Source organism: Phascolarctos cinereus, unplaced genomic scaffold (genome assembly GCF_003287225.1).
Source record: "Phascolarctos cinereus isolate Bilbo 61053 unplaced genomic scaffold, phaCin_HiC Scaffold_3;HRSCAF=262, whole genome shotgun sequence".
Classification (NCBI taxonomy): domain Eukaryota; kingdom Metazoa; phylum Chordata; class Mammalia; order Diprotodontia; family Phascolarctidae; genus Phascolarctos; species Phascolarctos cinereus.
The window spans coordinates 86,952,437-86,976,964 of record NW_027555736.1 but is presented as its reverse complement, the minus strand read 5'-3'; the positions used below and the strand labels follow the sequence as shown (position 1 = coordinate 86,976,964).

General features: G+C 38.4%; 1 protein-coding gene across 1 annotated transcript in view; it reads right to left on the bottom strand.

Annotated features, from left to right (window-relative positions):
• The window catches only part of FGFR2 (fibroblast growth factor receptor 2), a 116,778-nt gene that overhangs the window by 12,161 nt on the left and 80,089 nt on the right, over window positions 1-24,528 (bottom strand). The window contains 5 exon segments of the mRNA XM_078151020.1: window positions 2,768-2,958; window positions 3,575-3,685; window positions 6,821-6,942; window positions 10,022-10,173; window positions 24,273-24,469. Coding sequence (XP_078007146.1) covers window positions 2,768-2,958; window positions 3,575-3,685; window positions 6,821-6,942; window positions 10,022-10,173; window positions 24,273-24,469 — 773 coding nt within the window.

Genomic DNA, 24,528 nt, shown 5'->3' with positions numbered 1-24,528 from the left:
AATTTCTATCACTCTAGATGTAGGAAAACAGAAAAAAAATAACTAATGACATCCATTTCTGGCAAGACTGGGAGCTAGAAGTCTGAGACATTCTTGAGAGCTCTATTAGTATATTGTCAGCTTGGCTTAAAATTGGTTAATTATTACTGTGTTTCAATGCTTCTCTAAACTGAATCTCCATGCCTTGGGCCAAACTTTCACAGTTGTGTATCTCCCTACAGATGGGTCATTTGTTTGCCTCTGAAAAAAAGGCCATGCTGAAGAATATGGTGCCTTGCTTAACACTGACTAACCATGAGACAGGGCTTCTTTGCAGGCTCTGCCCATTTGATGAATCAATTCTTCCAAACACAAGTGGAGTGATATCTCCTTAGGCTAATAGAAGTTTAATACTAAGAACCTAAAACAAAACCCCTTCCCTTCCTAGAGATTTCTGTTATTCCCTTGAGAGAGTCAAAGCTGTCAACTACAAATAGTTAACTGGGGGAGTTGGGTCGCTTTTATTTTCTCTTCTGTACTGAGTCAAAGCCAATGGGGTGCAAAGGGCAAAGGCCATGCTATAAACCTTCAGGGGTCAACTGAGAAGCTATACAAGAAGGATGCTTAGAGTTTCATCAAAAAGAAACCCAATTATTTTGTGAAACCGGCCTAAAAACAGCATGGCTTTGGCAAATAGATCTAAGGCTCGGATATTTATTTTTTTGTTCAAAACCAGCCAACAATCATACTGCACAACTACTTTGTATGCTTTTATTTCCTTTCTAGAACCTTAAAATGATCCATACTGTTGCTGACAGGAATCCCAGTTCATTCTCAGTTTAATCTTTGGGCCCAATTTGCACCAAAAAAGTCCCCTGAAGTCATCATACCTACCTGCACTCCCCTCTCTCCCATAGATCCAGAATTCTTCCTTTCCATTCCAGCATGATAGTTATCACCTAAAGTAATCATTACAATCTCTCTCTGTCACTCATTTCCAATCCTGTCCCTGAACAACTTATCTTTACAGCCATAGTCCCTAAATGATTCCAAGCTATGTGCTAGTATAATATTAATTCGCACCTTCTTTTTCAGTCTCTTCTTTTGTAAAAACTGTTGTGACTGTGTTCACCCCAAGAATATACATCCTTCACATGATAAAGAGAGAAATAGGGGAATACTTGGGAGACAGAGGATCATATGGATAGCTCAAACTTGGCAGAAGCCAGGGATCTCATGCTTTGTAGCATAATTAGCAGCAATGAAAATGCACAAGTTTCTCTTCTCTCATTCTAATGCAGGAGAGACGCTGGTGACAACTACCCCAGAGTTTCCTTCATGGCCCACCTCCCCCTTTCTTTCCTTTACTGAGCACCAAGGAAAGATATTATCTAGCTGTGATTTGAGCACTATATTGATTCATTTAAATAAGTATCTCATAAGTATTTGCTATAAGCAAACCTAAACTAGACAGATTTTTGAATAGAGATATCCACCTATAATCTTACAACTGTACCTTTGAATGAGTCAGTCAATGAAAATAAAGAATTACTAAAGCTCTCTCAAGACTAAGCCATATTGCGCAGCTAGGTGGCGCAGTGGATAGAGCACCAGCCCTGGATTCAGAAGGACCTGAGTTCAAATCCAGCCTCAGACACATCACACTTACTAGCTGTGTGATCCTGGGCAAGTCACTTAACCCCCATTGCCCAACCCCCCCACCTCCTAAAAACAGACTAAGCCATATTCCTACTAAGTCCTACAGAGGCCAAACACTGCTAGAGAATGTTGCTGACAATGCACAGGCAGCTAATTCACCCCTTTCCTTCCACCTGCATTGGGGAAACAAATACCTAAAAAGGTACATGTGTTTCTATAGACAATTCTGCCAAGCCTGGTAGAATATATGAGAACCTGCCTCTCCAATTGTTTTGTGAATAACTTAAAAGCTCATAATTTCATGGCAGCAAGCATGACTATAATTTATATAAGACTCTGGCAACATCTAACTTTATAGGGTCATACAATTTCAGTTCACTATCATGAATGGTAATATAAAATAATGATACTTAATGTTAACTTTTTTTCTTGAATTGGAGTTATACTCAGAGATGGAAGTGAGTTTCCTAGAATATTTAATACCACTAAAACTCTCAGTTATCCTTCAAGGTCCCTAAAACCTTGAACTCAACACTCAAAATCTGTGTTGAAAATATTCTCTAACAAAATAATTCTCAAATGCTCAAAAGAGCTGAGGTTTCTTCAGCAAAAGGAATTCCCTCCACAAAGTCCAAAGGAATTGTCTGAAACTCAGAGAGGTTAAATGATTTGGCTAGGACCACAAGGCTAGTAGTGTCAGAGGCAGTATTTGAACCACATCTTTCTGTGGGCGAGCCTAGAACTCTATCCATTATGCCAGGTTACCTCTAACAACAAGATACACAGAGGCAAAATAATCATCAGAAAGGAAATACATTTAAGCAACATCAATCTCCTCGAATTTTATAAAACAGCACAGTGAATGATTTAATCAGAATTCTATCTCTTTAAGCTAAATTTATTTCCAATGAGCTTTAGTTATTCCTGGTTAGATAGCATAATGGTACTCTACCTTCGCAAGGCAGATTTTGTTCTTAGCACTTTGATTAGTATACGCTAATATGAGTAATGCTTTGAAAAATCTTGCGCGTAGTAAAAGACAAGAAAGAATCTGATACAGAAAATAGGGTCTTTCAATTAGCCTGTTTTCTTCAAGGACATTTTAGCTTGGTTTTACCAAATAACCTACTTTTTGTGATGCTAAGTATTCCATGCCTCTTGCTAGTTGGTATGTGCAGGAGACCAAGTCTTTGAAAGTCATCTGTTCTTCTGGTACCCTGTTAATGTCAAATGAATATTCCATCCCAGGGGGTCTTCGGGCTCGCAGATATTCTCGTAGGTTTCCTTTAGAAGCATACTCAACTATCACATAGAGTGGACCTGCAATATAAGAGAACCCCTTGGCTAATGTTAAGCAAATAGTTTTTAGTCATGGTGGCCCCGAAAGGCTTTTCAATGGGTAAGAGGGTTCCAAATTTCACTCAGAAAAGGACATTATATATTCTTTTATTCTTCTTTTCCCTCCCTGGTCTAATTCAGGAGACTATATGATTAGCACAGACATCAATTCCAATTTCTACATAGTCACCACAAATTCTCTTGACCAAAATATAGTACCATACTTTGAAGTCTATCCCTTGTTATTTGGAAGTTGCACATTTAAATATGGAAACTGTCTTTTAAAATGTAGACTTCTGCATACTGGCAGCATCATATAATCCTACTGCCTAAAATCAAACTGTATCACAACCCACTCTTTTTATAGGGTATCAAAGAATTTCAAATGTTCCAGAGTTCCCTTTTGTGTTAAGGCTGTGAAACAATTTTCTTATGATATTGAATCAATCTTAAGAACCATATTACAAATATTGAGTGCATTTTAAATCATAACGGAGCATAACCATTTGTTTCAAAACAAATCTGTTGAAAAGCACAACAGTGTCAAAACCAAAACATGGCTTAGTCAAAGATATACGTATAGATAGATATTACTCACCATCCTGGGTACAGGCTCCAAGAAGATTTATGATATTTTTGTGTTTTCCAATCATCTTCATCATCTCCATCTCTGATACTAGGTCAGAAAGATCCTTCTCTGTAGCATCATCTGGGACGGTTGGGGAAGAGATACAGAGAAAAAAGTGATTTAAAAACAAAATGTATTCATAAAAACCTATTAAAAAAACACTTCATATCCAGGATTGAAAGAATCTAAGTAGGAACAGAACATTTTTCAAAACACAATAAACCTTCTTAAAACTTTAAATTGGAAAGGTTTGTCTTAAATGAAGAGCTTCATAGTCGGGTCCTAACAAGTATAAGACATTATTAGTGATGAAAGCATTACAGATGTACATTGTTTTCAGCCAACACAACATATAAAACCTAGGTTTTACAAAGAAAATAATTGATTTCATGAAAGGGCTTTATGTAAAGAATCTCTTTAAAAAGTAAGATTCCTTAATATATTTGAAATATAATTTGATTTACATAAAACTTTTCACTTTCTGAAATGTAAAGTGAGGCACGTCTGGTCTACAGACAGGGAAAAGAGGATTCCTTTCTTCAACCAGAGTCACGTCTTTTAGAGGGATGTAACCTCCTTTGGGGTTCTAGGGCAAGGCAAGCCAAGTGGGCTCTGGACTGCTATCTTTCTAAGGTCTTGAGTGGGGTGAAGGGGAAGAGGCGGAGAAGGTCTGCTTCCTTCCAATCTCTTCCATGGCAGCTAAACTCATGGCAGTTGCAGAGGAAGGAAAAGTGAAGCAAAAACCAGACCTAACATTTGGTCTCTGCAGATAGGTTAGCACAAATGGCTACTGTGCTGCACCATTGCCAAAAATTATTGTCAGGTGACAGCAGTTAGGTTGCTCCCTAGTAATCTCACATTTGGGGCTGTGTAGGTTAGGAATGAGTAGGACACAGGATCATTATTTAAAAGCACACACACACACACACACACACACACATACACACACACAGAGGTCTAATGAGAGACAGAATTACATAATGGATAGAGAGTCAGCAAGACCAGGTTCTGCGATTCTGGGATATAACTTAACCTTTCAGTCCTCCAGGAAACTTTCTAAGACTACAAGCTTCAGAGAGGGTACTAACTTTCACTTTTTACCTTCTTACATGTAAAGTAAGGCACATTTATAGACAGGAAACTGAGCATTTCTTACTGCAATCAGAGTCACGGCCATATAGGGATGTAGTCTTTCTTTGGGAATTCACTTTGAAATGTCAAATAAGCAGCTGGTAACTGGAGCTCAAAGGAGAGATAAGGACTCTGAGAGTCGTCTACATGGAGGTGTTAATTGAACCCATAGGAGCTGGTGAGATCACCAAATGGGAGACTATAAAGGAAAGAGAAGAAGACCCAGGACAGAGCCTTGGGGCACACCCCCAGTTAGTGGGCACAACATGGATGAAGATCCAACAAAGGAAACTGAGCAGATAAAAAGGTGGGAGGAAAACCAAGAGAGAACATGTTCATGAAAACCCAGAGAGAAGAGAAGATCCAGGAAGAGGTGATCAAAGGTGTCAAATACCGCAGAGAAGTTATATAGGATAAAGATGAGAAAAGGCCGTCATATTTAACAATTAAGGCATCATTGATAACTATAACTATGGAAAAAGAGTTTCATTTGAATGATGAGATTAGAAGCCAGAATGGAGAAGATTTAGAAGAGAATGAGGAAAGGAAGTGGAGGCATATAGCATCGATAACTTTTTTCAAGAAGTTTAGTTGAAGAGGCAGCTAGATGGCACAGTGAATAGAGCACCAGCCCTGGATTCAGGAAGACCTGAGTTCAAATCTGGCCTCAGACACTTGACACTTACTAGCTTGTATGACCCTGGGCAAGCCACTTCACCCCATTGCCTCGCAAAAAAATAAGTAGTTTAGTTGAGAAGGGAAGGAGGGATATAAGGCAACAGCTAGTGTAAATGGTAGGAGGAATTTGGTATTTTTTAAAAGGATAGAGGGGATATGGGTGTGCTATAGGCAACAGGGAAGGTAGTGGATAAGAGGAGAATGAAGATTAAAAGAAGAATGTGGGTGTTACCAGGGGCAAGACATAGTGGGGGTGGATGTCAGAAGCATGAGATGGGAAGAAGGAACTCTCTGCAGATGGCCTCCATTTTTTTAAGTGAAATATGCCAAAAAGTACCCAGATGAGAGGATAAAGGGAGAGGATGCCATGGCAGGTTTGTGGGGAGAAAAGAAGGGTTTGGGACAAGTGGTGAATAGAAAAGAGAAGATGAAGGATTGTCGTGAGAGTTTTGTCTTAGAAAGGTACAGAAGGATTGTCTTAGAGGGGTACAGAAGGATTGTCTTGCTGCAACAAGAGCCTGCTGAGATTGGATAACACAAGTGAGGAGTGGACTCGGTCAGCATGGCTTCCTCATTTTCTTCTGCTCCATTCAGCAGCATATGAGTAGAGGCAAAGGAGGTAGATGGTTGGAGTAACGCAGGGCACTTTCCTCTAACTTCTGTTCCATCATACTGAGTACAAGGGAAGCTAGGAGTTAACTTAATGGGTGACAGTCAAGGGCTGCAGATGAAAGCCTAAAGTAGGGTTGGAAGGTTAATGCATAAATGTTCAAACTCCCATTAAGCAGTTCAGCGTTTACATTTTTGGGTAATTGTTTAAATGTCCCAGAAGGATATACACTCCTAGCACTGGTGTTCATTTAAGTTCATTTCTGACTTTTTAAGTGATTTCCTTAGCCAGTTTCATTTCTCTTTGTTTCAAAAGCAAAACAAAACCTATGGCTAGTTGGTCTAATGTGTACCCTTCCCAACTCTGCATCCTAACATCCTCTTTAAGACTGAGGCTTAAAAGTCTTTTGAATATGCTGAATTTGTGGACCCTTTAAACCAACTGTTCTAACAACCTTTCAATTTAGTACTAAGTTCATAAAAAAAGATGAAGGGAAATAAAGAAATATTGTCTCCTGGATATTCTGCAATGGCTGAGGTAAAGAGCCACCAAATTCTAACAAGGCTATGCTTTACATGTAAATATACCCTTCTCAAGATAAATAGGCTGTCAGAGACACTGATTTATACTGAAAACTTCTCAACCTCTAGGTCAGCTATGTGCTCTCTGACCTCCTACTATGATAGAGTTCAGATGCTACAAAAGAAAGATTCTTGATAGAACTTGCCTTGCCTCTCTCCCTTCCCCCTGCCCCCATCCACCCTTTGTCCAAGGTTAACTCCCTTCCCTCCACTCACCTTTCAACATCTTCACTGCCACGGTAACCGCTTCTTTAGGCTTGTCTTTGTCAATTCCCACTGCTTCTGCCATTACAACTTGCCCAAAGCAACCTTCCCCAAGGGGTTTGCCCAGCGTCAGCCTAAATGTGTAAATAGGGGATTAGCACACAGCATCTGGTGAAGGGATGGAGCTAGTGAAATTCCAGAACTAAATATAAAAATCTTTCAACAGCTTGCTAGAGCATGGAACATTTATCATATGGAACTAATGAGACATGGGGTACACACTAGGCTTAGTATTTTCTTAGTGACGTTTTAAGTAAATGTCAATTACTGTGGGCAAGGCTATGAAATTGAGGGTTCAAGCTCTCTGTTTATTACAGAGGGTATCCTTGTTAGGGAGCTAGTCAGATCTGATTAACGAGTTTCACATCCCGATCCAGCTCAGTTTTGGCATTTTGAGAATGGCCTAGAAAAAGACACGCTATAGACATTTTTTTTTTTCAGTTTTGAGCCCCCAGCAAATCAAGGTTGCTTTAAATTATGATTATTCAAACACAGAGAGACTAGAAGCTTTGTGGGCACGTGCATCTCAAATTCCACTTGCCAGCTTGTTTAAAATGCAGATCTTAAACAAATTTCAACTGTGTCTGTCTGTAACTCTGCAGCTGGGGGAAAAAATAAAAACAAGGGGCAGGGTGGGTGGTGGAGGGAGGTAATTTTGTTTTGACACAACAATTCAGAAAAGCCTCAGACTATGATGTAATAACTAGGATACTCCAAATTGGGACCAAAAACATCTTAAGTTTCCAGGTTTGGAAGCTTTCTGCACTCAATGAAGATAGTTTTATATTGTCCTTAGGCTTTATAGGAAAAACAACAGAAATAGATATTCCCTAATGGAGAAGCCTTTGGAACACCTAGGAATATGGTTTTGTAAGCTGAGCATAATAGTGTGGTAAAGAATCTAGCTACCAGTTGTAAATAGCCTTTAAGTTAAGCATACACTGGTTTGAAAAGAGTCAACATAAAGACTGAAAGGCAGTATGTGCTATGCTGAGGTCATTCTGCTTTCTCTCCAGAATTAAAATTCAATTTAACATCTTGGCAGAAAATAAACATTTGCATTGGAAAAATGGCTAATTTATGCCCTATTGCACTGTGGCTGTAAGTGTAACAATCCCCTCATTGTGCAAGTGTGGGCCCCCAATCTAATAAACGGTCTTTAAGTAGCCTTCTTTCATTAGAAATCAGCTCCACCTACATTTTCACTGAATTCTGTTTTTAAACCTCCAGGACTCAGATTTTCCATATTCAGTATAACTCCTGTGTAAGGGCAAACCAAGTCATGGGTTTGAACCTCTGCTATCAACTATATTATAGGTGACAGTTACAATGTCAGCCTAGTGAACTAGTGTTTAACTGAATAATTATATTGTGTATAGCATATCATACATGGAACTTTTAAGCTGGGAGGGACCTCAGGGATTGAACAGAAAAAGACAAAGAGAGGTTTAATGCCTAGAGCAAGGTTGCACAGGCAGTCAGTGGCATGCTTAGGACAAGGACCAAGATTTGCCTGAGTCTTTCAGAATTCTTTTTATTATATCACAATATCTAGGCATATTTAAAGGAATTATAGTCACTAATAAGAGAACTAATAATGATTTCCTTTACTTTTTAAGTGAATAACTTATAAGTGCAATTTTAAACTACATTTCTGATGTTATAGTTGTTAAATGACATATAGTATCTACAGGTTGCTCTCAATAAAAATAACATTATATGCATATATACATATATAAGGTTATATATGCATATGTTTGTGTACAGTCATTGCACAACTTTTGTAGGAGTAACATTCCTAGAAAATGGCAAGAAAGGAGATAATGTGAATGTTGATAGTGAACCAACAGGAAAAGGGGATTAGGTTCCTGTGACCACCCAAAACTGTAATATTTTGCTAGAGATTGCTGAAAATACACTTTTCTGCATGCAGTTCTTTATGATAAAACATTGATTCTGACAATATGCAGTTTTCCTAACATAGTAACCACAAAATAACACATAAAATGCAGGGGAGAGAAGAAGCAACCTGGGACAGGAGGAAGTGCAGGGACAGTGTTGTCAGAAGAACCCTCAGGTTAAAAAAAGGAAAGGTAACACCTGACATCTCCAATACTCCTTTTAACTCTGTTCCCCATGAAAATCATATGCCCCAGGTTGGGTCTCCCAACTCAGAACCCATGTCCAGCTGCTTGGGTCTTGGGAGCCTGGCAGCATGGGGAGCAGGGGAGGTAGGAACCACCATGAATCAGAGGACAGAGCTGACCACCAGCTCATTTACCCACAAACTTAGCCTCTTTTCCATTTTTTTAAATTCCCTCATCGTGCACTCGGGAGGTTACTTTAACACTTTCTGGAGCACATTCATGAACACTTCCATAAATACACTCTCCCTTTTTGCGGATATAAACTTCACATTTTGCTTCTCATTTTTTCTCTACTGAGCACAGCCTCGAATGTGGGCAGTTGCCATCATGAAAGTGAAAATAAGGTTACTATTAAAATCACATGGTGAAAGGTAAGCGTGCAAATATGGAAGATTGACTGCATATGTAACTGTGTATTACTGTTGGGAGATAAATCCATTCTTTAAGGATTTCTAGGTAAGAGTTACTGAAGTAACTATCTGCTTACTACATGTTGTTTTGGAAGAATTTGTTCACCTCCCAAAACCAGGAATTTCATTACAGGAAATAGTTCGTTCAGCCTAGAAATAGGCTCAGTATCTTTGCTTCTTATATTTCTAACATCAGTCAAACTTTAACACCCATGAAAGCCTCAAAAGAGAGATTTGTTAAACTCCCCAATCTGTCTTCTGATCTTACCATTCCAACTTAGCCTGTATGTGATTTATAATCTTGGCTATAGTGTATCTGCAAGTCTCTAAATTAGCAGGCCCATGATCTGTTCCGAAGAGTGTCAATAAATGGTATCTGGAAACCTGAACTTGTGTATGCTATAGAATTTAACTAGCATAAAAGCTTGTACACAGTAGGTGCTTAAAGAATATCTTCCAAATGAATATTATATATACCCATATATAAATATATAGATATAGATATAGATTTATATGATGTAAAACCTTTGTGCTAAAAGACTGCTGTGGAAAGAACAAGCTTGTTTCATATGTATCTTTTCAGCAAAAATACTAACTTGTCTCTTGGAAATTCCCATTTGGGGTCCTCAGGCAATTCATACTCAGAGACCCCTGCCAACATTGGGGCATCAGCCGTTGAGGACAGTCGAGTTGTTATTCTCACCAAGGGTGTATTGGAGTTCATGGAGGAGCTGGAGTCAGCAGACACCTGTTATTGGAATACAAGATGCAAAAGAAACAGATGTAATTCTGGCCCAGCCATTGAAATATGGTACTTACTGGAGGATACACCAGCCCAGCCAGATTGTAATTGTTATAAAGAAACTGAAGGATAGTCAAAACCCCAATTTAAGGCAGCCATAAAAACTATTTTTAGGATATAGGCCTCTTGTTTCCCTCCCAAGTTAATACTGTGTTTCACTAAAATTACAATACTAATACATATGGGACAGATTCTTCAAGCAAACATTTTTTATAGAAAACCTGTTCAAGCTTTACAAAAAAGATTTGACTTCCGTCTATCAATGTTCGCAGGTATATTTACAATTCCTCCCTTACCATCATCATTAAAGCATTCTTAACCTGGCCACAAAATAGGCACTTTATAATTTCCATAGACTGCTTTCAATATGGTGAAATCATTAATCAATGCATTTGTGTGAGAAATTAAGATTCAAACTCTTGGAAAAAGCTCATTTATCTTACAGATTCTTCTGTGTTTTTGAAACACAAACCAAAACATCTCAGGGACATAGCCTTAGGATTTGAAATGTGAAAGATAGATGGCTGATCAGTTTTCTCTAACTCCCTTTATTCAAGGTAATCTGAGAGCCGTGTGTTGTGAGATATTCTCAGATTAATCATACCAAATGCTTCCAACCATAAAACTTTCTTGCTTCATCCCACCATTCCTTCTTGGAACTTGATGACATAGGTGCCATTAAATGAAAATGGGTTGCCACTTTTCAGCTTCTGTTTCAGAAACCAGCAGATTATACACAGGGAAGGTATGGCCAAAGAAATTCAGCTTTATTTCAATCACAGAGGAGAAACTAATCCTGATTCTGATTGGGTGAATTTTATATTTACCATGCCACTTTCTGGATGACTATTGGATGAGTGTTATCGTTGTTATTAGTTTTTCATGCAATATAATCAATGTTTTCCTTTGATTTGGTTGCTAGGAATAGAAATTGTGTCAAGGACTTGCTGGATGGTGACTTCTAAACATGAATTTTCTGCTGAGGGCAGTGCATGACTTCAGCCAGCTTATGCGATGTTGGAGCTATGACTGTGAGCCATGAGCCTTACAACAGATACTCAAGGGGTAGAAGAAGAGATTAGACATTTATACCAGAGCTTCACACAAATTCATCTCAGGTATGTTTCACATTAGCATTTTCCAGCTTTTTAATTATTTGGAGCCATGCTTGCATGAGGAAAAAAAATACATCAAAGACTGACCCTACCTACACAGATTTGGCTAGGAGACATTTTTCAAATCTGGAACCTGTACTGTTCCCATGAGAGGATCAAATGTTCTTATACATCCCCTATACTTCCTATTCACTAAATTTTGACTCAACTCTTGGTAAAATTAAATGACCCTTAGTTGCTCATAAGAAAGTGAGACTTAGTATAAGATCAAAAAGAAACCTAGTTTGAAGGAAAAGACAATAGTTAAAACAGTCAATTTAAAGGATGGACTCTTTTAAACAGCAGTGATTTTCTGTCATTTCAAATGCAAACTGGTAAATTTCATACATTTCTACATTAATATTTGGCAGGAAGAATTCTCCTTCACTTTTAAGATTTTATAACTTAAGCTATATGCAAATAATACAAAGCAAAACACTCACTTCTAGATACATAGTCAAAGGAAAGAAAATATTTTTTAAAATTAGAATAATTAGGTTATAGATTATTAATTATAGATTATTAGAATAACTAGATTATATTTATGTAAGACTGCTTTTTTCAGTTATTAATTACTTTTCATGTTTATTTTTGTAATTAGAAGAGCCTTTACTTTAAAATACAGAATTTTAGAGCTGGAAGGGACCTTAGAGTCTAACTTCTTTAGTTTATAGATAGAGAAACTGATACTTGAAGTGGCTTGGCCAAGGATACTGGCTGATGGCAGAATAGGACCAAAACTTGGATTTCCTAGCTTTTAGGTCAGTGTTGAGGAATTTGGGGGGGACTGAATTTTTTTCTTCATTATACAATGATGCTTCTTCAATGATTTTCTTAATTACTTTGAAATTGCCAATATACAAAAAGTATTATTGAAAGGGGGGGCAGCTAGGTGGCACAGTGGATAGAGTGCTGGGCCCAAAGTCAGGAAGACTTACTTTCTGAGTTCAAATTCAGCTTCAGACACTTACTAACTGTGTGACCTTGGGGCAAGTCACTTAGCCATGGTTGCCTCAGTTCCTCATCTGTAAAATGAACTGGGGAAGAAAATGGCAAGCCACTCCAGTATCTTTGCCAAGAAAACCCCAAATGGGGTCATGAAGAGTTGGACATGACTCAACAACAACAGCAAAATTATTGAAAGAGGATGACAGAAAGAAAATGGTTTTGCAAAGAAGGGCTAAAATGCCACAAAATCCTTGAGTCTAAACAGGCTACCCCACTTTCCTTTAGGGAGATGAGCTAAGGTTTTCAAGTTCTCAGCATCATAGATATAGATGTGGAAGAAACACATAATCCTTCTAGTCCAACCCTGTCATTCTGGAGATGAAGAAAGCAAAGCTCAGAAAAGTTAAGTGACTTGCCCAAATCACAAAGGCAGTGAGCATCTAAGAGGAGATTTGAACCAAGTTATCTCACTCCAGAATCAGTGCTCTTTGCACTGAATGGCTTATTCAAGAGGGCTTTCCATTTTAAAGATAAATTTTAATATCCTAATTTAAAAGTTTGGGGAAATCACTTAACAGAAAGAAGACAACTAATTTGCTGTACCATGTAGACAAACAATGTTTTCTTTTGTGACCAACTGCTCAAAACATTTACTGCAAACTCAAATGCCTCAAGTATAATTATAGCATGGCTGTGTCATTCACAAAAATAATACTTCAAGGATCTGTGATTTTATTGGTATGTGTACTCCCTCCACTGACACAGATTATTACATCCCCTCAGTTCAGAAAATGTTCTTCTGAAAGTTGCTATAGTGAAAAATTCATATGCCCTAGAATAACCTAGTGAGGAGCTAGTCACTACTAATTTAGCTAAACTACACCTTATACAATAGATACACAAGTCTATCTCTAGGCCCATATCTGGTGACCTGCCTTATCAGATTGGTACAACCTGTCAGAGTCTGTTCTCCACTGGCATGAGAAACCAATACCACCTTCATGCCTTTATGAGGCATCAGATTAGAACACCATTATAGCATTCAATAATGAAGGTTTATTAAAAGAGCTCATATTTTTAGGGATTTTTCAATAATACTTTTTGTATATTGGCAATTTCAAAGTAATTAAGAAAATCATTGAAGAAGCATCATAGTATTTTGCTATTGGAAAGGCCCTCTTCTCAAAACCACCCTGAGACAGGTAATGCAATTATTATCATCCTTATGTGACAGTCAAAAAGCTAGAATATGGAGCAGCTAAGACTGCAACCCAGGACTTTAGAAACTCCCAAGTCCAATGCTCTTCTCATTAGACTATGCTGTAATTTTCATTTCCCATGGCTCCCTTTAAAGACTTGCCCTCCCTGTATTCATGGCCCTCTATATTAGCTCTATTTATAAATTACTTATTTACAAAACTCAAAATACTATTTAGCCAAAAAAAAATCTTCCTTAGACCAAAGAAATTAAAATTACATAACCCATTTGCCTATGCTCAGTGAAATAGCCTTTATTTCAATAATATTCTGATTTGATCAGCCAGAAAACACATGTGCTATATATGGCATTACAGGGACCTGGATTACTCTCACTCAATATGGCTATTTTCATATTCTTTCTGGCCACAAAAATCCAAAAGCATCAGTCAAAAATACATGGGGCAAAATAAGCATTATTCTTCAAGCCTATTTCAAGTCATATTATCCGCTAATAATTAATAATATCATTTTCATAGGGCATCATGAAACTAACAGATTTAAGCGAATCACACTCTCTTAGATCATGCTGAAAAGATGGCTACAAATGGTGAGATGGGGCCTGTAGCCATACCAAAAGGGATAAGCTAATTTCTCCTCCAGAAGACAGGCTACAGAGCTGTTGATTGAATAAACACAGTGAAATGCAGAACAGCCATCATTAATTAAAGAGTGTCTGGGCCATGCTTCTGCCATGTCCACTAGGATTCATTGCCTTCAGCACCTCCAACCAAAGGTAACCACCTGTGACCATGAGATCACAATAAGAAATGCAGGCATATCGGAGGAGATGAGATATAGCAGGACTAGGGGGTAAGTCAGCCAATAAACCTTTATTAAGTACTTACTGCATGGTAGCAAACACTATGTTAAGAGCTAGGGATACAAAGAAAGGCAAAAACAGTCTTTAACTGGCTCACACTCTAATGGAGAAGACAAAATGTGAATAACCAGGTACACACAAGATATCTACCAAGGAGATACAAGGGAAAACATCTGAAGGGAGGCATAAGAAGAGAGGGGACCCAAAAAAAAGGCCTCCTATAGAAGGTGGGACTGGAGCCAAGTCCCGAAGGAAGCAATGGGAGCTAAGAAAGGGAGGCAATGAGGGAGCAGAGGTATCCCACGGAGTCAGGGGATAGGGGTATTGGTATAACCTGACCCATAGATCACAAAGTATAAGACTAGAGGGTAAGAAGGCACAAGGCTGTGAAAGGCTTTAAATACTTTACATTTAACCTTGGAAGTAACAAGGAGCTTCTAGAGTTTATCGAGCAGAAGGTAAAGTAGCAGACATGCACTTTAGGAAAAATCACTTTGGCAGCTGAAAGGAAGATAGATTGGAAAAAAGAGACACCTGAGGTAGGGAGACTGGTGAGAAGGCTATTCTAACAGTCCCTGTGAGAAGCGATGAGGGCCTATACTAGGGTGATGATTGTGTGAGTGGAGAGAAGATGATACAGATGACAGAGGGTATTGTATTTTCCAAGTCCTGGAGAAATATAACAGATACAGACACAGGAGCCTAGACCAAGAAGGAATTTCATAAGAAATACAACCCTACTTGGCATTACTTAACAGGGAAGTACTTATGGTAAGTAAGCAATGAAAGAGACTAAGAAATTCATCTACTGCTTTGCTGTTGTTGTCCAGGTGTCTCTGACTCTTTGTGACCCTGTGGACCATAGCATGTCAGGCCCTTCTGTCATCCACTATCTCCCCAAGTCTGTCCAAGGTGATGTTCATTGCTTCCATGACACCTACTGCCATGTGGCCATTCTTTTGCTCACGACTGTAGAGCACGAACAATGTAACTTCTCCATCAGTCCTTCCAAATAATAAGGCCTAGGTCCCTAATTCCAAATACTAGAGATTGAAATCTTTAGCTTTTATGTGGAATGCCTCAATCTTTAAGCCTTTTTTCATTGTTCTGTTCTTGTACTGGACATCTTACGTGATATCATGTTATGGTTATTTTTTTTAAAAAAGCATAAACACAATGTAGTCAGCTGGGATTTCCCATTAAGAATTTTTTGTAGCAATTGTATTTTGATATTCTTCAGTTGGAGGATTTGGCTGTAAAAGGATTATGCAGCCTGCTAGAATTTATTAACAAGAATTAAATTCAAAAACAACAAATATTTATTAAAATCCTGCTAAAGGCAAGCAATATGCTAAGTACTGTGGATACAGAGATAAAACAAATGACACAACCTTTCCCTATAATGGGTATGGGAGATATGTACACAATTAATAAAAATTGGAATATATAAAAAGGTTACACAGAATAAGTAAGACAAGGAATTTGAAGAGGGAAGGGGAAACCAGAGAAGGCTACTCTTTGTCTATTCAATGAATTTTGAAGTATGTTTATTAAATAGTGTTATTATATAATGATTTATTTTAGGGTGATATATTTTGGGGTGATATTTTCCTGGTTCCAATTTACCAATTTAGATACTAATATGGCCAGATTAATGATAATTTAACATGCATTTTTTTAAATCCTTCTTTTCCTTCTACTTCTCTTCTTCCTTCCTGTACTTTCTTATTCACCTTCTGTCCATTTATTTATCTGAATGCTTTTGCCATCATGTTTCCTCTTGTTATCTGACAACACCAAATTACATCTTGAGAGTAACAATTCACTGAAAACTTTGGATATTTCCTGAAGCCTGAATTTGGCCCCATGATCTAGAACTTAGATTAAAACAGTCATGTGGTTAGTCTGGTTTATACGCCAGAACAAGCCAGCATATGGTCATAGTAAGGACCATTCCCTCTGACTTACTTGACTTTTACTGTTCATGATTTTTCCATCTGATTTGTATTTTCTTGCCTAATGATTCAAGATATTAATTTCATTTAAAATAGATCATTTGTTCCCTACTACATTACATATTCCTTATAGTGATAAATATCTACTATATATATATGTGTATGTATGTATATATATGTATGTATATATGCATATATATGAAAACTGAAGTGTGTAAATGAATATATAAATGTGTTTATATTTTACGCACATACAAAAATGTTGAATAATATAAATTTAGTTATATATCAATCTACATATAGTAATCTCTATCTATGTCTATACACATCTACATGATGGTAGATATAAATACGTACAACACAAATATGTGTGCTATATATGTATATAGACACATAAATATATGCATATACCTATATGTGTATACATCTCATCTATGAAAGTCATGCAGCAGTATTTTCTTTTTAAAAAATTTTTGGATAATTGGAAATGTTGATTATTGTCCTGGTGATGATTTCTTCTAAGTACCAGACTAGCTACCATCAGAGAAGCTAGTCAAATTGCAATAATGCACACAAAGCATCTTATATACATGTGAGTGTATGTAAAACACTGTATTGATGTTGGCTATTATGGTTGTTTTCATTATTAATAATAATATTATAATTAGGTATATCATTATTATTACCAAAAGAGGATGACCATCAGATGTTGAATTTTCTTGGCCACAATTCATGAATACCATACACCAATGGGTAGAGAACCTTCAGTTCATATGGCCTACATTGTTGTAGGAAGTACCCATACTAAAGAAATCACAGGTCTTTCAAATATTGAAGTAGACACATATCTTTACATATGGCCACCTATATCAATAGATAAATATGTCGTTGCTCCCATAAATCACACAAGACAAAAATAGAATGGTAAGGTAAAAAGAAATCTTCAAGGTCATCTAGTCCAACCTCTCCCTTGGCAGGGAGTGAACATGGATGGTCCTTCAATCTGTACTAGAAATCTTCCTGGCTAGGAAACTCATTCCCCGCTGAAGCGGCTTATTCTGTTGGAGAATTTTCCCTTATAAATCTATGGAATCTGCCTTTCTGTGGTCAAAACAAGGCTGATCCTTCTTCTGCATGATATCTATCATGTCCAGGCCAGGTTTTCTCTTCTCCAGGGCAAACATCCCCAGTTTCTTTAAGTGGTCTGTACGTGACGTGCTTCTGAGACCTCTCACCATCTTGCTAGCTTTCCTCTGGACTTTTCAAATTCTCCTAAGTGTATGATCCAGAAGTGAGCACAGCGCTCCTCATGGACTTTGATTAAGGGCAAGTGCCAAACTAAGAGCCACGTGAGCCGTAAAGCTCTACGTAAAACATCAAGCATTATTCATTAGATGTTCTCATCAGAACATCCTCATTGTGGACATTATTCCTCCAGCTAAGCCAGGGGTGGGGAGCCTGCAGCCTTGAGGCCACATGTGGCCCTCTATGTCCTCAGTTAGCTCCATGAAAACAGAGATTGGGGGTTTTTTTTGGTGTTTGTTTGGGTTTGGTTTTTTGTGGGGGGAAGGGGAGGAGGTGTTGCCTTTGTATTCTCAATGCTTAGCATAGTTTCCGGCACATAGTAGGTACTTGATAAATTTGTGTTGCTTTGATTTGACTTGGGGGGGGGGGGAAGTTGCAGATTGCTATCAGTATACCTACTAAAACATATTTTGAGTATATCTCTTCTACTTGTTTTTGAACCATGTTTTTTTAACTAGATAAGCTGGTTCAGAACACTGAACATGGAATGAGGATACCAGAAATCTAGCTCCTGCTTTGTCACTAACTTGCTGTGTGATTGGCAAGCTGCTTCTCTTTTCTGGGCCTCAGTTTATTTACTTGTAAAATAAGAGTAATAATAATATCTCACATTTACATAGTGCTTTAAGGTTTGGAAAGTACCTAATGAAGGGGCTAGACTACATGATTTCGAATTTCTCTGCTGGTGCTCTGATTCTAAATTCTCTTTTTGTTCACACACACACATACCCAGAGACAGAGAGAGAGAGAGAGAGAGAGAGAGAGAGAGAGAGAGAGAGAGAGAGAGAGAAATGACTACCTTTCATTCACTTATATTCACTTTGAGGTTTACAGGGTGTGTGAAATTGTTTTCATTTACAGGTAATTCCACGGAATTTCATCTTCCCTCCTACCTTCTTAATTCCTAGGGAATCGTTTCTGCTACTCTACTTTAGTAAATCCCATCATTTCTTTTGCCCAATTAGATTTCTTTTTGTTTTTCCCAGAAAGAGCATCATCATCCCATGTTAGATTTTCCTCTTAAATTTATCTGCAATATTTTTTTCAATCTGGACATATCTGACTATAGAATCTTTCTGTGATAGTGTTACTCAAGCAATTTCTAAGTAACCAAAGATATAGCTCTTGTGAATTGTTTTCCTATCCCCTGATATGGGCAGGAATATTTTAGACTTTATTTTTATTGTTTCAAACACAGCTTCCTCACTTTCCAGGATCTCTTTACTATGGGCCGTAAATCAAGTTTTTCACAGGATACTATTCTCTTGTTCATTTTTCCACAGTACTTGTGGGAGATTGAGCAAGGTTTTGTGTTTTTGTTTAGTTTTTGCTTTTTGTTTTAAAGGGTCATGCATGCCAAGTGATAGAGTTAACTATTGTATTAAGATTTAACAATCAGATGAGGAACAAGGAGAGAAAGAGAGCATGCTAAATAGTCATGGCCATGGAAGGAAAGGAGGAAGAGGAGAAAAAAATTTTCACCATCTGTTTAAGAAGAATTTTTTTTTCATGGTCCTGCCCAAGAAAGTCCCCCAACTTACATGAAATGGGAGCTTTCCCCTCATTCCTAATCAGGAAACAAAACAGTAGGGCTTCTTTTGATCTGGTACCAAACCCCCCAAATGAATGTTTTTACTCCCTCTGGGCAGGTGGCTAAGATAAAGGCTGGAGATAAAAGTTCAGGGGTTTCTTTTGGTTCCAAAACAAAACTCAAGCAACAAAACCTAGCAAACCAACAGGTTCTCATCAGCCTGGCTTCCTTCCCCTGACCCTGTTTTGTTGGGAAAACTGCTAATCTGCAGAAATAGCCACCCAGTCCTTGCTGTGCTGACTTAGAATTTCTAACCAGTCCAAAATCAGGCTGGAAGGCCAAGTCACCAAGGCCTCTTTGCAGGGTTGGAGAGGGGAAAGTACATGGAGGCTGGGGGATGGGAGCAGGCAAGGGGCTCAAACTGAAGGACAGATTCCAGTTAAATGACCCATGAAAACTCTTAACTACCAAAATATTTTCTAGAACCAATGAGATTCTTCTCAGCTCAAGTTAAATTTTTTTTGACTGTTTGGCTCACCCAAATAAAAGAAGGCCTCTAGATCATGTGGTGCCCAGCATGTTTCAGTAATTAATTTTCTTAAAAGAAGTTTCATTTTTAACATAATATATTTGATTATTAATCAGCCATCAATTAATCAACAAGCATTTATTAAAGTATTTATGTGCCAGGCACTATGCTAGGCACTGGAAATAGAAATATAATGAATGAAACAATCCCTGGGCCCCAGGCCCCTGTTACCTAAACCTTCAACTCAGACTTTATAATCTCCCCTCACTTTAATCCTTCATGAGTATTTCAAGAGAACCTTGCCCTTTGCTTCTGAAGGCTCCTCGGCTTGAAATTCTGATCACCCAACCCCACTCCACATTTTAACCTACCCATACATATAGCACCTTTTCAGCTGGCAAAATGAGAGAGAGAAAGAGAGACAGAGACAGACACAGAGAGAGAGACAGAGAGACAGAGAGAGATAGAAATAGAACTGACAGAGAGACAGAGACAGAGACAGAGAGAATCTAGAGTCCTTTGAGGGCATTTTGTTATGTGTTATAAAGGAAATTTATAATATAGAGATGCAAAAAGTGAGATGTTTCAAATCTCCATCCCGTTTCCATATAAGGTCTTGGCAGCCAAAAGTGAACCTGATGTCCCTACTGAAAAGAGCCTGTTCCACTAATCCACCAGCACCACATGCCTTCTTAACAAACATCCTCTGTTTTCTTCTTTCAAGTGATTTGTGGAAAAAGCTCAGAAACGCAAGCCTTTTTTTTCTTTAACACATAGATGTACAGAGACTACCCAACAATAACTACTGGCTGGCTGTCAGTGACAGGAGCAACCAGGCAACTTGGCTCCCTCGGTCCTGAGTCTAGAAGCAGCTGCTGAGCTTATTAAAATGGCCAGACTGACTACCATCTTTAGGATGGTTCTTGTTATTTTCATCTAATGCAATGTGTGCCAAAAATACCAGAGAGGGCAAGGTGAAAGGAAAGGCAGCTAGCTGATGATGCCAAAAAATGACGATCTCTCTCTTCTCCACCACTTGCCCCTTGTCTCTCTGTCTCTGTTTCTGTCTCTCCCACTTCTCCCCCCACACACACACACACTTCTTCCTATAGCATCAAAACACTCAAAGCAGGAGATGATACTTAGAAGCCTGAGTCTACAGAAAGTCCCTCCATACAGAGTGGGAGAAATAAACATTTCCCTTTCAAAAGTGCCAGAAACTGAAATGGTTGCCTTAGTTCAATAAATCCAATGCATATAAATGAATTATATGAAAGAAAAACTCAAGAGAGGATAACAATACGGTCTGTTGTTCTAAACAGAGAAAATCAATGTACTCTTCAGGAGGTGAGGATGGGAAAAGAGATTCTTAATGATGAAAGGCAGTATGATCATCACTCATTAAGCTTTCAGCTATGTCATACTGAATTAAGGATCCTATAAGGCCAAGTGAAGTGAATGGTTGCTATGGGTGGACACATTAAAAGCCAACACCTTAAAAGCAACCTATCCATTGGAGAAAGTGGGGCTTAATGTCACCTGATTGAAAACTAACCTGGAGACAGGAGCAAGGCATGCTAGGCATGCCTATGGTATTTTCTCTGTCATCAGCATATCTGCAGGCCATTCTAGTGTTTTTCATTTAGGCCACAGTCCAATAAACTTCTTTTATCTAGTACCTGATACACATCTCCTTCTCAGGCTAAGTGGCTTTGCCTGAAAACTCTCTTTGTGAAGAACAATTGATGTATTATATTTTAATATATATGGCGAGCGGAGATGTGTCAGCATTGCCTCTAATAAATTAACAATCTCCCAGAGGTTTTAATTTGCAGGGGTGGGGGAAGGGGTTGGTATTGCCAGGATCATCACAACCAGAGTGTCCTTCGGTCTGCACATACTATTCAACCACATTTAAAGACAGGGCAATTACATTCCAAATAAAACAAGTGGAAGCATTGTGAAGAAAGAGAATGACCACAAATGTTCCCCATCTCCCCCTTCCATCCCTCTTCATGAAGCAAAGTATAAACAAAGTGGCCAAAATTTGAGTGGGGAGGTGCCACAGAGAAATAAAAAGATAGTCACAGAAAAAAGGGGGGGATGGGAACCAGTAGGATAGTTTCTCTAGGCCTATCAATACCCCATCAACATGTACATACATATGTACACAAGAGGAAATTCAAGAATATATGAATAAGATATCATAAAAGGAAAAAATGGCCTGACTGGTCCAAATCCCATATGCCCTGCTGGAAGAAACCTATAGCTCTGAATACTACTGTCTCCCTTACAGTGGCCAAATTCAACGTGGTTATTTTGTAAAACTATAGTTGCAGGAAAGAACAGGAAAGATAACAGTGTTCAATCACCTGGGTCCCAAAAGATTTAATTTTCTACTTTATGTGAGCTGGGTATAGCTAGTCCAATAAAGCTGCAAGGTAAGCAGCAAGAAGTGGGAGCACAGGTGGCAGTATGACATGTTAAGAGGGGATGGGAACCAGGGAAGGGAAGACCCAAACATGGGCTGGAACTTGCCTGCAGTGTATGCACATGCTGAACTATATGGGGCATCTATACTGTATACCTTCTGCCTATGACAAACTCCCTTCATGCAAAACTTATCATTCTCCATGTGAGCTTTGAGTAGTCAAGTACTCTGGGTAACTGCCATCTCCTACATACTGGGAAATATACAGGGAACACATGAGCAGCTGAAGCTATTTCCTCCCCAAAACCAGTGCACAAGCTGGTCAGTCACTGGTGCCTGATACCAAAAAACAGTGGTACCATCACAAATATTAACAGGCTAATAAGATACTTAGCCTTCTTTTCCCTGAACCAGTTAAAGTGCAGTTAATAACAAGTTATCATACTCAAAATTTTTACTAACATTCACAGTTTAAAATGGCAGTGTGAAATATTACTTCAAACAGACAAAGGGCCATTCAGAGCGGGATTTGGGTTGGCCTGGCAATGGGCAATGCTATGCTATGCCAAAGATAATCTGTCCTAATTCCTTCTGCAGCAAATGTTAGCAGCTTCACCATCACCAGCAAAGACTTAAGAGAAGTCAAAGATCATTATGTATTTGACTGTCTCAGCGACTATTTTGAAAAAAATATATTCCTTTCCCTATAAAATTCCAAATAGTTGTGTAATTTAGTCAAATTGTTTCTCAGAATTTATTTTCCCTATTTAAACTCTATTATAGGGTCTAAAAATGCTATTTATGGATAAGGAATAAGCATGAAATAAGTCCTTACTTCCATTTACCTGTGAAGGACTTCAATGATTTAAAATAGGAAGAAAAAGACCCTCATGTCGGAATCAACTTTAAGCAGGAACACAGGGATCTACATATAAGGGTCAGAAGAAAGATAACAACTCAGCATTTATGTATTTCTCTGAAACTTAAAAACACTTTACATTCATTATCTCATTTCAGCTTTGATACAACCCTGTGGGGTAGATACTAGATCTGTTACTATCCTCATTTAGGAACCTGAAGCTTAGTGAAGTTAAGTGATTTGCCCATGGACCCCTGGGTAGGATTTGAATTCAAGTATTCCTGACTCTAAGTCCAATACTGGGTTCATTCAACCACGCTGCTTTGCAGACAAAATTCTACATAAAATTAGTTGTGAGTTGCCATAATAGTACAAGAATCACCCTAGCACTTAATCCAAGGGCACATTTAAATGAGGCACTTTCATGTCAGAATCTCCAGATTTTCAAATAAGTCTGTAATCTCATCAATCCATGTGGATAGGTAACCCCTCCAACACAAAGATCATAATGTATGCAGGCCTGCCCATTTAACAGAATAAATGCAGAATAAATGTGTTTCTCAATGGGGAAGGGAGAGACTGGAAAAAGGAAGGGAATTGGGAACTCATACATTTTTTTAAATGAACTTTAAAAATAAATAAATAAATAAAATTGTGCTTAAAAAGAAAAGAAAAAAGAAAAAATAGAAATAGAAATAAAAAATATTAGCCATAAGTTGACAAACAAGTAAACAGTCCAGATCCTTTTTATTCCCTATTAAAACCCCTCTCCCATAAGCTTTTGGCCTTTGAAGAAAAGACTTGCGGTCCAGTTGTGCCCCGCTCTTTGTGACCCCATCTGAGGTTTTTGTGGCAAAGATACTGAAGTGGTTCACCATTTCCTTTTCCAGCTCATTTGACAGATGAGGAAACTGAGGCAAACAGGGTTAAGTTACTTCCCCGGGGTCATACAGCTAGTAAGTATCTAAGACTGAATTTGAACTCCTGTCTTCCTGACTTCAGGCCAGGCGCTCTATCCACTGCCCTAGAAAAAGCTTAGAATAGCCTTTACCAAGGGAGAAAGCATGGCTTTCAGCCCCATAACACAACTTTATCTGCCACTAGGCATTCTTTCTGAGCACATCCCAACCCCTCCCCCCTCCCAAATCTCAGGAACATAGACCAGAGGAAAAGGGCAGAAAAAAACCCAAAAGCTGGCTGAGTAGTTTGGGAAAGAGTAAATGTCTTTAAACTCTTTATCTACTTTCTGTTACCTGTCTCCTCAAGGGAATGCGCTTGGTCAGCTTGTGCACAGCTGGCTGGCTGCTGAAGTCCGGCTTCTTGGTGGTTGTCTTCATGCGACACAGCACAACCGTCACCACCATACAGGCAATTAAGAAGACCCCTATACAGTAAATGGCTATCTCCAGGTACTCTGGGGAAGCTGTAATCTCCTTTTCTCTTACAGGTGCTAGATTGCAAATCACAGAGGAGGAATAAGCAGGCCACACAGTTAGAACACGGGACTGA